Below are 16,944 nucleotides of genomic sequence, written 5' to 3'. Positions count from 1 at the left end.
TAAAATTAAAATATGTATTAATTCCTTTAAAAATAATGTTAATAAACCTATTACATGCCAACATGGGTACCATTTTTTATGAAAAATAAATGTAGTTTCCAAAATAAAAATAAGTCAGCAAGAAGAGGAGCATCAATTTACCTTTTGGCAAATCTCTTTAATTTCTGACTTAATAGAAGACAGCTGGATTCTCATCTCTGCTTCTGCATTCACTTTGTTAGGATATGTTGTTTTGACTGAAGTATGTAAAGAAAATACAACCTTATGCAAATGTGTAGTTAAAAAAGGGAGTATTTTTAATAGCCTTTTCACAAAATTACAGAAATTCATCTTTGATACTTCACCACAACTCAACAAGTGATAGTTTCTTAAAGATCAGTTGCAATGAGGAATCTGAAACCATATCCAAGAACTCTTTTGTATTTTGTTACATTGAAATCCATTTGGTCCATCTTGTAGTTTGAATGGGTCTTACCCGTACATGATTTGGTAGCATCCTACATCGGTCATTTAGAAAATATTGATTCACTGGGTTGTGCGTATCATCCAGATATTTTGCTGTTATACAGTAGAGGGGAAGAGAAGACATTTGTTAACTATCACTACTGATCTTATAAAAAAAGTCTTTAAGCAGGGCAAAACTGTCAAGCTCATAGTGGTAGATGAAAGTTTCCCAAAATTCAAATTTTTGCTTTAAAGATTGTTGCAAAATGTGCTATCAGGTCATTTCCTTAAGTGACTGGCTAACTTCTTACATTTTAGAGGAAATATCTGCTAAATCCCTAGTCTGAATAACTGTACTTTGTCGTTTTTTCATGATGTTCCATGAAAAAAGGGAGCTAGTTCTGCTTATTACTTCAACTATCATGCAAATACTCTATATTGAGACAGTTATCACTTTGGTATATAAAGGAAGCATTTTGTGCATGCTTCTGTTTTGTTACACAGAATATTTAAAAGGCATATGGTCAGGGGCCAAGACTTAATAAAATGAGTAGTTTTTACTTCCTTGTCAAGGATGCTCTTAAATGAAATTGGCATTTGTTTACAGAAACTGTGGGTGTGTGCTGGTGAAGGATATGGTGACTACAGCACAGCTTGGGGCCGCTGCCTTGGTTCCTGCTAAGGCACCAGTACTTTTCCTCACCATTCCTTTTGCACCATCCATGCAAATTTCACCACGGGGAAAAGAACAAATTGGTTTTAGTATTATTATGAAAGTAGTTTTGAACTTGTGGACCCCCTGAATGAGTCTCAGGGTCCCCCAGGAGTCCTTGGACCATACTTGGAGAACATCTGGCCTACAGGAGTGAAGACACTGTACAGCAGCCTGAGGTGTTTCTTGGACTTTCTTTGTTACGCCCTTTAATGATGTTTACACCATTAATAGGTTATACGTAGCATCAGTGCCAAACTTTCCAGCTAATCCACTGTGCTTAATTTGGTGATGATTCTGTCACAGAGGGAAACTATATGTAGAGAAGCTACTAAAGACAGTTACTTGAAATATATAGAATACTATCCAAAATTGAAAAACTTTGTCAAAACTTTTAGAATTTTTCCTACAAGTAGATTTTTCCTGATTCCTTAGATGGAGAATTTTCAGTTCATCAATAAACACTGCATTAATGGAGTGGACAATAATCATCTACTTTTCTTGCTTTAGGGGCTAGAAAGACTTTTTTCATTACTGAAACTCTGAATCAGGAGTTAGAAAACTTTGTCTGTAAAGGGCCAGATAGTAAATATTTTAGGCTTTATGAGGCAGACAGTCACTATTGAAATTATGTATCACCACTGTTGTAGTTTGAAAGCAGCTCTAGAGAAAATGTAAATGAATGAGTGTGACTGTGTTCCAATAAAACTTTATTTACAGAAATATACATTGTGGGCTGTAGTTTGCTAACTCCTGCTCTAGATCATTGGCTTCTGATATGGGATGTAAATACTCAAAGGACAATGCAAGATGAGCTACAAAAAATATTAGAACTTCTAGTTATATTTGGTGTCGACTCATGAAAATTTCTGTTTTTGTTTTATAATATGTATATTACTGTTGTAGTGCTTAGTATATAATAACTAAATATTGAAAAGTTAGGGGGTTCTGAAGATTTTTTTTACTGCAGTGGGCTCGATTATTAACAATAGGGATCACTGCTCTAGAGGTCATCTCTCCTGCTAATGCCTAAATACTTTGACTTTTTTCAGAGCCCTACCTTAATCACCCTAATCTTAAGTTTATTGCGTCTTTCTTGAGGATTTCATTTTTTTCCCATGACTCTTACTATTAAAATTAGAGCTGGCTTCTATATAAAGAGGCTGCTCTCAGTCCTGTTTGATGGCCTGTATTAACAGTATTTTGCTAATCAAGTTACAACAGATTATGTTGGGTGAGCATTTCTATATATAAGAAACTCGAGCATGCTTATCCATGAAGGAATAGTCTGTACTTAGATGGTACAGTTGTTTGGAGGTATTCATAGTGGCATAATTTGTGTGTGATGTGGGTGGTTCTGTAAACTTGAGAGGTTTTCTTTTTTTATTTAAAAAAATTTATTTTATTTTATTTTATTTATTTTTTACCCCAAAGCCCCAGTAGATAGTTGTATGTCATAGTTGCACAGCCTTCTAGTTGCTGTATGTGGGACGCAGCCTCAGCATGGCCGGAGAAGCGGTGCGTCGGTGCACGTCCGGGATCCGAACCCGGGCCGCCAGCAGCGGAGCGCGCGCACTGAACCGCTAAGCCACGGGGCCGGCCCCATTGAGAGGTTTTACAAAAAGGTTTATTGTTATTTTTCTCATTTGGATGTGAATCATGGAGAAGAGAATGAAGGAATTAGCAAACGAGAGGAGAGATTAAACGGGCCACATGTTGAGCTAGTTTGTTAGCATTTTAGGGCAATAATTCTCATACCTATACTTGAATTTTCCCACTGTATCCTTATACATACGTACAGACATAATTCAGATACAAGTAAACGGTTTTGTTCACCGTTTACATTTATTAAAGAAAATTCTGCATGTGTTTATATAGCTGTCCCTGAACCTGATCATTTCAGCCAGACTTCCTTCTAGAAAGCTGTTCCCATTTCATACAGTCAATATGAAAGCTCTTGTGAATGGTCATCATTTAAAGCTTTGTTTTTTCGTTCCACTCTTTCTCCCTATTGCATTTAGTCATCATAGTTAGAAACATCCATTCTTAACAAGTTCTTAAAACCATCAGTGCTCCTGGAATGGAAGTTCCACGAGGGCTGGTCTATGTCTGTAGTTCATGCTGTACGACATGATACTCTGCAGTCAAACCAGTGGCTCGGAATAAAGGATTTTCAAGGGAAACTGAACTGTGCTGGGAGATTGAGGGGATTATTTCTAGAAATCCCATCAGATTACTCTAATGCTTTCTCCCCCATACTCAGGCTGGCAATTGTTGCTTTGATGGCATTCTTAACCCAATTTTGCTCTATGTTAACAACCAATGGCTGAATCGCGTCTAAATTCCTATACCATTCTGTGTATTTCTTTCAGTTCACTCACCTAGGTTATTGTCTTTTTTGCACCTAGGGGTTTGTAACTACCATTTTTCCAGGACCAGTTCAGATTCAAAGTGGGTCTTGTCTGTAGCACTGGTGTTAATGTTGCAGATCTGGTAACAGGGAGGACTTACCTTGGTTTTGGCAGACTTATCTTCTGAAGCACAGAGATGGAGGAAACAATAATCTGTATGTGTGTGAGCACATCACCACATGTAGGACATGGGTTTAGAAGGCACAGGACTAGGGACAGGGCATTGCCCTTGTCACTGTTATCACCCCAGAGACCCTACTAATGTCCTCACACTTCTGATTTGCCTGGGATCTGCTCTTCTTCAGAGATGTGCTGTGTTAGACTACTGTAACCATTATATCACGTGACTTATATAGCCTCACGAATTGAGAAATGGAGAAGCAGATACAGCGTACTGAGGCTGCTTATGAGTCATCCAGCATGCTATTCTCTCTGCACTGTAGACCGGCTTCCCTCTTCTATATATTCTGCTACCTCACTGAAACCTTTAGGATCTGCCCAGGAGTTTCAAGGTAGATTTATAAGCAAGATGAATGCTGTAATTGATTACTTACTAACTAACTAACTAACTAACTAACTATTGCTCCATCAGAACTGAAGGTGAGACCAGGGACCCTGTTGTTGCTGAATAAGCATTCAGGTATGAGGATGACAGTGGTCATACTAGATCCATCCAAGTAGTCCCTGGAGAAGAATACTAATTAGGAAGTACTTGGAAAATGCCCACTTGGTTGCTATTTATAGCTTCCAAAATTTTATTTAAGTATGTTCTTAAAATTCATTCTGGTTTAGGTATCAATGAGCCAAAAAGAGGCATCGGTTGAAAAAGGTTTTGTTATACATTTCTCATGGGATCTCTCAAAGGTCTGTAAGCCCACATGTTGAAAATATAATTGCACTGTAATTTGGAGTGGCAGGGAGTGATGAGGGCAGAGGTAGCAGTGCCAAGAAAAGAGTATATAGCTTTAAATACATCGATTTTTCTTGTTCCCAGAAGATTTTTAAGAGGAGCTAATGTCATCAGTCCTCTAAAGATTCAACAACATGCATCATTGAGTTTCAACTTGGCTCATGAGAGCCCAGCCAGCAGTTCATTTCCTTCAGACTCATGTTTTTGTGATGTCATATTTCTTACTCATCAGGGTGACGTTCTTGAGCCTGATACTTTCAGGAAAAGAGTTTTGAGTGTGGATTAATGTTTGTCAAGGTTATCCTAAGGGCACTGGTGTAATTCTTTCCTAATCTAAGCTCTGTCTCTTTATTCTTGCTCTCATTTGGAAAGGAAGAAATGCTGTTTGAAGTGTGGAATCAGGTGTGAAATAGCATTAGCTTCTGTTTCCATTCCAAAATTTCTGTAAATAATTCTGTAAAACAGTGGTCTCCAACCTGGCTAAGATGGGCTCTGTGGTGAACAAGTTGATGATATGTTGAGGAACATGGAGAAAATAGTAGTAATCATTTTATGTTTATTTTTTTCTTATCCCTTTTATTTGTATGTATGTGTATGTTTTATACTGAGCCTATTATATTGGGATAGTAGCACAGGTATATAATTTATAGATAAGCATGCAGAGTTGGGGGAGGTTTGTGCTCAAAATACTTTTCGGTTAGGAGTGAATGATCAAAAAATTTAGAAAGCACTTTTTTAGACCTCTGGTAATGGCCTCATCTGCGAAGTGTTTCCAGTTGTCACATCCTTCACAGAGTTAGTGAGTGGTCCAACTAAACATTTAATAATAATCAGGACATGCCTCTATATAAATTAGGATATCAGGAAGGAATAGCTAATCCATGACATTTTAAATGTTTTAAGGCTGTCTAACTCCCATTTTCAAGCTAGGTGTAAAGGAGAAAAGTCTAGATTATCCCCAGAAAGGCTATCAGATGAATATGTCAGGAAGATAACCTGTGGTTCTGAGTTTTACAGGCCTTTTGAGAGCGTATTCCATTGTGTGCATGCAGAAAGCACAGAGTGGCAGAACTGCATTCTTGCATGAAACACCTCCTTTGAGCTTTTGAATGTTTGTAAGATTTATTGGGGGGAAGTCTTTCACTCTTGTGGTATGCGGATATACTACAAATAATCATCATGATGTTCATTGGATTATTCTCTCCACCTTTGTACTTTTCTCACATTGTAGATTATGAGGCTTGCCAGACATCCTTCAAATCTGTTGATTACTTTTGTTCATTAACACTTTCCTGGAGTAGTTCACAATGCTTATTCAAAAGTCACAGTGTTTTTACAATTTCAAGGAGGAGGCAGGCAGGGGCAAGGGAGTAAGGATGAAAATTTGGCCCGAAAATAGTAACTGGAAAAATTAAATTCTTATGAAGTCACACAGATCAGCAAGATGAGGTAAGAACTGCTAATTCAATAGATTATCTAGAATCTAGAGTAGCAAAGAATTTGACAAGCAATTTAGAGTCTAAATTGCTTCTTTTTTGCATTTTAACTTCTTTTAATAGCCCTCAAATATTAGCAGTTTATTTTTGATGTCCAAAGCAACAAGAGCACAATCGTTATTTAAGAAATCTCTTCAGAATATATGTTAGGATTGACATAACATAGTAATTTGAAAAATTAGAAACTAAGTGGTTGGTTGAATGTAATGACAGGGGTTTGGAATCTGTGATCTGAAAACTTCTAGATATCCCACCCTAGATTCCCCTGTAGAGTAGGTTGAAGACTTGTGACAATATGGAAACCAGATTACTCATTAGTGCGATGATAGCACAGTTAAGACAAGAGCTCATAAGTCACACTGCCTGGGTTTAAATCTTGGCTCTGCCTAGGCTTACTTTGTGACCACCGGGAACTCTCTAACCTCTTGGTGCCTTGGAGGTCTTCATCTGTAACAGGGTGTTAAGGATAGTGCCTCCCTCCTGGGGTTATTGTGAAGACTACGTGGATTAATGTGTTTAAAACACTTCATACTAGTACATAAAACTGTTTACATAAGTATTGCTATTTTTGTATTCTAAAAGATTTGCCCTCTTTTTAAATGAACAACTCTACAAAGTGACCAGTTTTCTTAACTGAAAGAAAAAGAATTATAGTTACAAAATCCCTACATTATGGAAAATTTTGGATTTCCCGAGACTAGTTCATGGTTTTTTCTATGATGCTCTTGTCTTGTCAGTTTTATGATGGCGTTTTCTTCTGGAAAGATATAAGTGAAAATCTTGATTCTTTTGAGTTTTAAGGAAAGGTTTCGATTATTCAGAGAGGTGGAGATGAGAAATAAGGATCCCAGCTTTTATTGCAAACCTCAACCTGTGGCTGGATTAACAACAACAACAACAAATACAACTTTGTTGTAATTTGTAACAACAACAAATACAACTTCTGTGTGTAATAAATTTACATCAGGAAAAAGGTTAGGGAATATTAATTGTCTTATGTCTCTTCAGCCCAGTGTAAGAAATGATTCTCTCATGTGGCTCTAAAAAACATTAACACTGGCTCTTCCTTCTCAGGGTTTGGAGTCTTGAAATGTTTTTGTTCCTATTCTAAGGAAATGGTAGAAGTGTCATGGAAATGTGCAAGAGAATACTATGTTGCCATGTTGCCAAGACTCTTGAGAGTCCTAAACTGCTGTAACTCCTCAAGGCTAACTTGACTCTTCAGATCAAAAGTCACATGGTGATTAAGCCTCTTAGGAGGTCAAAGCAAAACCCAGTGGATGCACAATAAATTCCATAGACTGATGGTAAGACGCTGTTAACCACTTCCTGCCGTGAGCCAGTCAATCAAGAGGACAAGCACTGGTGTTTGGAAACCTTTCTGCGTTATGTAATATATTCACAGCAGTACTCAGTGAAAGCATGAGAAAGGATTGGTCCTGATTGACACAGACCCCACCAGGGAAATCCAGGGAGTTCTTTGCAGTGAGTTGGTATCATCAGCACAGCAGTTGGGAGGCCCATGTGAATGCCAAATTGAGTTTTTATCCAAGATTTGCTTATGTGCTCACTTATTACTGTGTTCTAAGAAAGTCATGCAGGAAAATGAACTCTCAGAAATGAAATTAGTTATGTACTGTCTTGTGCATTTTCTATTTAGGTGGGATCGAAACAGAGTTTTGATCATTACTGGCTCCCTGATCCTTGGCCTCCATATTTGTTCTGGCTGTCATGGTGGCTTGCATGTTCCGAGAGTAACGAATTCTAGGAATCCTGAATGTCACTTAATTCAGACCTCGACTTTTCCATAATGTTCGCTGAAGTGCTTCCTGGATACTTGGTCTTCTCAGACTTAGAACTCCCCATTCTCTGCTTGAGAGATGTTAAGTACCTGAGAAATTGAGGTTTTACGTGTTGTCGTATGTGGCTATAGTTTATTCATATAGTTTGTTTCTATTTTATATTCTAATGTATGAACATTCCACAATTTATCCATTCTGTTGATCAGATAATTTGGCTAGCTTAATGACTATTATGAGCAATGCTACTAAGACCATTCTTATACTTGTTTCCTTAGAGGAAAGTGTGTAGATATGTACCAGAATGAAAATAATTGTAAAGTCAACCTCTATGTCCACCACTTAGGTCAAGAAATAGGTTATTACTCCATGGAAGACTTGCATAAATCAGTTTTCAATCACACTTCCTTCCTTCTCCTCCTGCCCCACCCAGTTGTAACAATTATCCTAATAGTCCTTGTGTTTCTGTATAGTGTCATCATAAAAGTATGCATATTTTGATTGGGGTCGTATCAACTCTCTAGTCAATTTAGGAAAAATTTTTTATTTTACCTTGGCTCTTATTATAACCTCTGAACCCAGCTTCTGCCTCAGGCCTCTTCCTATCTCTGATACGTCTTGCCTGCATTGAAGAAATTGTTACCTTCCTCTGCTACATGCTAGCTAAAATGCTGAAACATTTCTCTGCTTAAAAGCTTTTTATGGTTACCCTGTCCATACTCATGTTCCCCTAGTGTAGCTTTCAAGCCTTATTTCTAGATACTAAGTGTTCTGGTTGTCTACTCCTGTATAGAAACCATCCCAAACTTAATGGCCTACAACAAGAACAGGCACTTATTGTTATTATCTGTCACAGTCCTGGGGTTGATTTGCTTCAGCTCAGTGGTTCTTGCTTGGGCCCTTTCAAGCAGTTGCAGTCAGATGGGGGCTGGCTCTGGAGCCATCTTGAAGGCTTCCTCATTTACATGTCTGGTGGTTGATGCTGGCTGTCTGCTGGGACACCTCCATGTGGCCTTTCCATGTGGCCTGGACTTCTTCACAGCAAGGCACCTGGATTCTGTGGGTGAGCCTGTCAAGAGAGAGAGCTAATAAGAAGAAGCCATATTATTGCCTTTTCTTTCCTGGTCATGGAAGTCACACAGCGTCACTGGAGGACATCTGTATTGTTTCCAGTTTTTGACAATTATGAATACAGCTGTTATAAACAATAAATAGAAGTTTTTATTTCTCTTGGATGAATACCTAGGACTGAGATTGCTTTGCTGCATCATATGGTAAGTGTATGTTAAACGTAATAAGATGCTGTTAAACTGTTTTCCACATTGGGTATGCCATTTGCATTCCCATTAGCAGTGTATGAGGGTTTCAGCTGCTCTGTCCTTGCCAGCACTTGATATTGTGAAGTTTTTAATTTTTTTTATTATTGTTTTTTTTGATGAGGAATATTGTCCCTGAGCTAACATCTGTGCGCATCTTCTTTTATTTTATATGTGGGATGCCACCACAGCATGGCTTGATGAGCAGTGTGTAGGATCACACCTGGGATCCCAACCCGCAAACCCCAGGCCACTGAAGCAAGGGGCGTGAACTTAACCACTGTGCCACTGGGCAGGTCCCAGGTTTTTTTTTTTTTTTTTTAAATTTTAGTAATTTAATAGGTTTGTAGTGGCATCTCATTTTGGCTTTAAATTGCATTTCTCTAATGGCTAATAATTTTGAGCATCTTTTCATGTACTCATTTGCCATTGATACATCATCTTGGATGAAGTATCTATTTAGATCTTATGCTCATTTTAAAAAATTTGGTTGTTTCTTATTATTGACTTCTGAGAGTTCTTTATGCATTCTGGGTCCCCAGTCCTTTGTCAGAAATGTGATTTGCAAATATTTTCTCCTGGCTTGTGGCTTGTCTTTCCCTTCTCTTAACAGCATCTTTTACAGAGCAAAAATTTTTGATTTTGATAAAGTCCAATTTACCATTTTTCTCTTTTATGGATCATGCTTTTGGTGTCAGATCTAAAAACTCTTTGACTAAGCCATACCTTGCTCTGTTGACCATTTCTTCTGCCTAGAATGTGTGTACCACCCCACTCCCTCATCTTTGAAGGCGCAGTAACTTCCTGCAAGAACCTTCCCTGACTGCCTTTTCTTGATTAACATCTCTCTTATATGCACCAAAGTACTTCATATTCCTCCTACTCCATAGGGATTATTTCACTTTATTATAGTTGCTTTTATTTCCTGAGTCTTCCCTTAGGCTATCCCAGGCGATCAGTATCAGGGGGTGCGGGGTGGGGGGGGGCGGCGGCGCCGTCTTGCTGTGTTCATTGTTGCATCAACCCAGTGAATCACGCACAGTGGGTGGCGCTTGTTGAACATATGAGTGGATGGAGTTGCTGGGCATTTTCAGGTTCCCATGCCTTTGTATATGCTGTTCTAATTACTTGAAATACTCTGTTCCCTTTTCCTTGTCTGGTTGGCCCCTTCCTATTTTTCAAGCCCTGTGGATCCTCCCCCCTTTGCTCCAGGCTAAGACCGTACTTGTGTCTTCCTGTGTTCTTAGGGCAATTTGAGCATGCCCTCTATTCAGCATGTCTCCCTTGTGCTGCAGATAGTTGAGTGGGGGTCTTTCTCCACCACTGGAGTCTGGTGGAGGAACAGGAGCTGCTCTCGCTCATCACTTCCCCCTCAGAGCCTCATAACCCTGCCCAGTATTTAGTAGATACTAAATAAATAATTAGTGAATGAATGAAGATATATGATTGTCTTTTTCTAATTTGTTTTTCACATTAAAAAGCCTAGGCGTTAACATAATTTAAAGAAATACAGTAGGCAAACTATGCCAACATGCGTGAGTCTCCATCATATTCTTGGACAATTTTTTCTGGAACAAAATTTTATTTACACCATCCATAGAGTATTTTATAGCTCTTCTAGATTGTGAATATGGCTCATTATGGAAAATTTTAAAAATATAGTGCAAGAATTGTGTTAGAAAAATTTCATATCATAGCATCATAGCCTTCATTAATGCTACAACCCAGGCAAGGTATCCTCATAACATTTTGCTATATTTCTTTTTCTTTAAAAAAACACAGTGTCTATATTTGTGAGCATTTGTGTCTATCATTTTATATGTAGTTTTTACCAATTATAATCATTGACTATATCATACAAATGTGCATCTAGAATGATATGTTTTTAAAATTTAATATTGTCATAAACATTTCTGGTGTCATTAAGTATTAGATTTGACTTTTAGTGTACCGGAATTTATTTTTCAAGGTTTTGTCCTGTCATTTGTAGAGATGATGCTGCCCTACCCGCCGCATTAATGTAAAGCCTCGTTCTAATAGTGATGTGCTCTTCAATTCCTGAAAGTGACTTCATTATGACAAAAGCCAGCTGTACTTCAAATCAAATTCAAGTGACAGAATAGGATACCCCATAAAGAGGTTCTGAAGTGTAGTCACTACTTGACATTACATCCACTAAAGGAGATGAGATGAGAATGATTTGCCATAGTGTCTGAATGGTGAAGTACAGGAGAGGACTCTCGAACAACGTGGGCTTTGGGGGCCCTGTGTAATACGGTGGATTCACCCTCAGAGAAGCTACAACATGTCGTTAGACACCAGGGAGAGCTGCAGGGGCTTGTTCTGAGAACGTGGTCAGTGGAGAGCTATGAAGAGAGTGAAGACCGTAAAACAACTATGCAAAGAGCTGTTCTTGTTTTTTAATCTAAAATTTTTCTAAAATCTGAAACTTAAGCAAAGATAATAAAGAGGCTTTTCGGTAGGAAAAATGGCATGACTGAGACTGCTAATTCCTTTGCATCGTTTTTCTCTGCCATCTGTGGGCACTCATTTCCCCTTTTTAAAGCATGTCTGATGAAACTACACTCACATGGTGCTTCAGACTGGGTTTCGACCATAGTTCTGTCCCTTCGACCTAATGTCACTGCATGTCTCTGAACATCTGTTCCTTCATCTGTAAAATGTCAACCATAATACTTCCTAGGGTTGTTTTGAGATTTAAATGAGATGGTCCATGCAGAGTGCCTAGCACAGGGCCTGCTGCCCAGAAGCCGTGAATTAATGTGGATTTTCAGCTCTCTTTCCACCTTCTGCCTTTCTTCTGTATTGTAGTAAAAATCTGAGTATTTGCTCCATGTCCTGCCCTGAGGATAAAACTGATATGGCCTCGCCGAAGCCGCAAAACTGAAATAGACAGAGGCTGGTTTTCAAAGAACTTACAACCTGGGGTGATAAGGGACAGGTGTTTAAGCAGCAGACTATAATACAAGACAGAATAAAATAAATGCTAAATAGAGATGCAAGCCGTATGCTGGCTGGGGTGGCCAGCGGGGAGCTTATAGAGGAGAGGATGTCTGATATGGGCATCGAAGGATACATGGATTTCCGTAGCTGAGCACAGCAGTACAAGATAATTCCGATTGTGAAATTGCATGGTGTTTGATGAGTAGTGAATTGTCTGCTTTTGGCTTAAGCATGAGATAGGGACATGGTGTGGGAGATCAGGCTGGAAAAATGGAGTGGAGACAGATTTCTGATGCAAATAGCTTCACTCCACGGCTGAAGAGCTTGTATGAAGCATAAGACAAAAATACAGCTGGGCTATCTCATGTGTATAATCAGTACTAAGAGCTGTGAGAAAGTACCAAATGGTTGTCGGAATACTTGCTAAGCATTGTGGATCCATCTGATGTCATGTATTATCAAGCTAGACACTGTCCTTGCTTGCGATATCCACTCCTCTGACTAGAGAATATATGACATACTTGATGGTTAAATAATTTATGAAAGAGCAGTCTAAAGAAATAAGGCTTCTTAGTATGGAGTTAGACGTACAGTGTCTCTTAAAGCAAGGAGGTTTTCCAAGCAAACACTATTACCAACCTCTTTTCCTTTGGAAATAGGAATGAGAGTCCCTAGAGGTAATTTTAACTTCAACTTTTAGGAATTCTGCTTACATACTGAAGATCTGTCCTAGAGGATTTAATTGTTGTCTAGTGGTCAAATAGTTTTGGCTGGATATTGTGTTTGTAAATAATGGAAATTACCAAATAAACCTGGATATCATGGATTAAAAATAAAGTGCTGTTATGGTTATTGTAAGAGCACTTTCATGTATTTTGTTATTTCTGCTTCTAGGGACCTAATACCTATCATTGCTGCTCTGGAATACAATCAGTGGTTCACAAAGCTGTCCTCTAAGGACCTAAAACTGGTAAGTAATTGAAGATGTTGCGAATGTTGCTTGGCTTTGCTGAATTTCAAAAACCTGAGAATTATCAAAAAACATTTGTTTTTTTTACCATACTGGCGAGCTATATGCATGTTATTTCTTGAGGAGATATTTTCCTGTAAATGATCTGCATAGCATTTTATAAAGTTTATAATGTGAGATGCTTTAGGAAAGTACTTCTTCATGTTTTCAGCTGTTTCAGGCAGTTTTAGATAATGAACAGAAAGACACATTTAGTGTGGCCTTCAGTACACTCTCATTCTATTGGCAAAACTAGTAAAGTTACATTTGCACAGCTGCAAATAGTAGATTTTATGTTCTAGTAGTGCATTCCATTTCCACAAAGCTTCCCTCCCCAAGATTTTAGGAAAATGTTACCAGGTAGAGTTGGTCTGGTTGAGTTATGATAGTTAGCATTAATTTTCTAGATGAGTTTTTGGGCAGATTTACATGTGAAAGAATGAAATCAAAGTGAAATCTGTTAGTTTTCATAAGGATGGGGAGCCAAATTTTTGGTCTGTTTTACTAGTGGAAAAAAGATGTTGGGGATTTTTTGCAAGTTCAAGGCAGCCATGTGGACAGATGCTTACCCTTGAGTAGCTTTCTGCTGCTTCATTTAGGACAGGAAATAATTTAGATGTTGTTTCATTGGAGACTCTTAGCTTCAAGCCTCCATCTTTCAGAGGTCCTAGAAACTGGGGGCTTAAGGTTTTCATAGTGAAGAGGTAGGATTTGGATTGAGACGTGGTTCTATAGAAAGTGGAGGATTGAGATTTGCTAATGGACAGGCCACTGGTTCTCTGAATTTGCCTGGGGTATGAGTGGCTTAAGGCATTATCAGTATGAGCATGGGCTGAACTCATTTGGGGCCCACTAAGAGCCAGTGTGGTATAGGAAAAGAGTGTGGACTTGGACACGAAACCTGGGTTTCAGATACTGACTCTTATTACAAGGCTGTTTGCCCTTAGATAAGTTACTTGACCTTGCAGGGCCTCAGCTTTCTGCATACCTTTTATTGTGAGGTGGTTGGAGTTGATGTCTTAGTCATCTCTGTCCAGTGCTTATCAGAGTTTATGGCTCATAGTAGCTACTCAGTAAAAATGGTTTAATAAATAGATTTCAGATTAGTTTGTTCAATGATGAATGGACATAGCAATATACCTAATTTGCAGGTTATTGAGACAAGTAAATGATATATGTAAAAATTCTAATGTGGTACCTGACATATTGCAGGCATTTCATAACTGTTAACTATTGTTATCATCGTCATCACAATCAGACTAGCAAAGAGGCTGAGAAATGAACAAATGTGGGACCGTGAATTATGGAAAGTGTATCAGTTAAACAGGGAGAGTATCTGAGGTCCGTGACGATGCAGCTAGGGATGGCGGGGGAGCCAGGTGAACTCCCCGGGAACAGACGGAGAGCCGTGATGGGAGACTTGGGAAGGGAAGCCTCTCGTTTGCTCCTTGCTGGGATGGGGACCATTTGCAGGACTGAGCCAGCAGAGATTTCAGGTGGGAGAGGGGAGCCATTCAAGGAATGAGAAGTAGATTAACCCAGGGATTGTGGGATCAGAGAGAGCGATGCTTCTCTACCAAGTCCGTTTTCCTAGCTCATTCAAACATTCACCTAAGCTTGTGATTTTCAAAATGGGGCACAAGAGAGCTCTGAGGAGGTTGTGGATATCCCAGTTTAGGAAATTGTTCCAACTCACTAGAACAGGAGTATGTCCAGGCCATCAGTGCTGCCATTCTATCGTTATTCCCCCAGGCATCATCTCCTTTCAGCTGCTTTAGATGTTTAGGAAAGAAAATATGCACCTGAGCATTTCAGTCCTGACAGAACAAAGCATGTAAGTGCTCAGGTGCTTTCTTGGGTGTCCTGGGATGGAAGGAAGTGGAGTGACAGGATATGAGGACTGCCCTTGCTGCTTTTCTATGAACTGAGATTTAAACACAAAAATACATATGTGTATATTTTTAATAGTTGGTATTTTCAAATGAAAAATCATCTTTGGGATATATCACTCTGCAAGTCTTCAGAAAGAATAGCAATTCTTCATGTTTTTCACCTAAAGTTAAAAAGAAATGATACTTTCCTTCTTGATGGGTGCTGCAATATGCAATCTCAGAACATTTTCTAACACCTAGTTTATTCGAGGCAAAGGATAGTATTATACCTTCTTTGGATATTTTAAAACATGATGTGCACAACAAAAATAAGTGACTTCCTCTGAAGTTATGTGAGTTCTCTGGGTTATTAAGATTGCTCCTAGCTCAGTAAAAGCCTCCTGTGGTAAGGTTCCACAAAAAAATATGACTTAACGTGCTTTATGCTGATCTTATGAAACCAACGAGCAATCACTATTTTGAATTTAAATAGAGGGATAGAGGGATTTTTTTTTAAAGATATGGCAAATATGCTATTAGGAACAAGTTTCTGTCCAACATTTTGGACTCATTAATATAGCAGTAGAATTGGGGTATTGCTCAACTCTTTCAGTTTTGTAACTCAGGCAAGTCAGCGAGTATCACTGGGTCTTTTATAACCTTTTAAAAATGATATGGTTGTGCCATATAGTGTATGTATTTCCTCTTAGTTCTACCTTTCTGTATTTGTTTTATTTTGTACTAGTTTGTTATTTTATAGCGATTCCTCTTGTTTTTATAGTGTACATTTGATTTTTAATGAAATGCAAGCTCTTGGAGAGTCATTGTATTGATTTGTTAAAAAATTTTTTCCTGATTCAGTAAACATAGCACTGAACATGCGGTCAGCATTTGGAGAACACTACTGTAATGGTCATATTTCGCTTGGTATGAAATCTAGGTTTGTGTGTTTATATCTCTTTAAAATGAAACTTAGGTTTGTGTGTGTATCTCTTTAAAAATTTCATCACATATATTCTTCAGTGTAGAAACCAATGCTTTTCATGTAGTTAGCACCTAATAAAAAAAAATAGCAAAATTAATGTAATCATGAATGGCTCGTTAAACCTCTCCCCTACTGGCATCTTAAAGAAAAGTTGGACACACTTTTCATACATTTTTCTTTAATAAATTTTTATTACAGTAATTATACCCAATGGGTAAATGAAAGCCCTGCTTCAAATCTTTGCTCTGGTAAGTTACTTTTCTGGATGCTCTGTGAGGTAGCCCTGGAAAGGTAATGATACCATGGATTGTTTCTGGAAATTAGGATAATCCCTGCAAAAACATTGTCTGTGTAATCAGTTTTTCCCATGACAACACAGAAAAAGATCAATTCCCCTGGTTGTATATTGTAAGACAACGAATTAAACTGATAAAGGGTCACCATTTTGAAAATCACCACCATCAGCATAATGTAAATTGCTGGCATCAGATCAATTGGAATTAATTTTCCTCTTTGCTTATCAATCTGTAGGACACATTAGAAACCCAGGAGTAATGTGACAGCAACATTACAGACTGCATGGAGTCAAACAGCACATAAGAATTGCAAGAGCCTTAGATGCTGTGGGACTTCGTGTGTTTCCAAGTCAGGTTTTCTAAAGAATACTTGACTAGAGAATTTTTGCTACATTTCGGACTTCCAGTGATGGTTAATCCAGTTGGGCATTTGTGATCTGATAAATCAAAGAACTGTAATATTTTTATATAGTATTTTAAGAAAAGAAATTGCTTTCACTATTCTATACCATGGCATATAAAACACTATTTCTCTCTTTTTTTAATATCTTAAAGGATTTAAATAGACCCTATGTTGTAATGAGATCTTAAAATCACTTTTTAATGTCTAGATAATTTTAAGGTCATGAGTCACCTTAAATTAGTTTTGGAATAATGTGGGATATAAATAAATATAAAAACACTAATAAATAAAAATTTAAAAGAAAATTATGCACCATTCTACCACTAGG

The 16,944-nt window shown here is 38.1% G+C and overlaps 1 protein-coding gene across 4 annotated transcripts in view; it reads left to right on the top strand.

Annotated features, from left to right (window-relative positions):
• CARMIL1 (capping protein regulator and myosin 1 linker 1) overlaps positions 1 to 16,944 on the top strand; it is a 318,049-nt gene that overhangs the window by 153,008 nt on the left and 148,097 nt on the right. For all 4 annotated transcript variants that reach the window (XM_058555125.1, XM_058555128.1, XM_058555127.1 and 1 more), the window contains one exon: positions 12,947 to 13,022. In XM_058555125.1, coding sequence (XP_058411108.1) covers positions 12,947 to 13,022 — 76 coding nt within the window. The remainder of the gene's footprint in view (positions 1 to 12,946; positions 13,023 to 16,944) is intronic.

Source organism: Diceros bicornis, chromosome 14 (genome assembly GCF_020826845.1).
Source record: "Diceros bicornis minor isolate mBicDic1 chromosome 14, mDicBic1.mat.cur, whole genome shotgun sequence".
NCBI lineage: Eukaryota > Metazoa > Chordata > Mammalia > Perissodactyla > Rhinocerotidae > Diceros > Diceros bicornis.
Note: the sequence above shows the minus strand (reverse complement) of the source record. Positions and strands in the feature narration are given on the sequence as shown.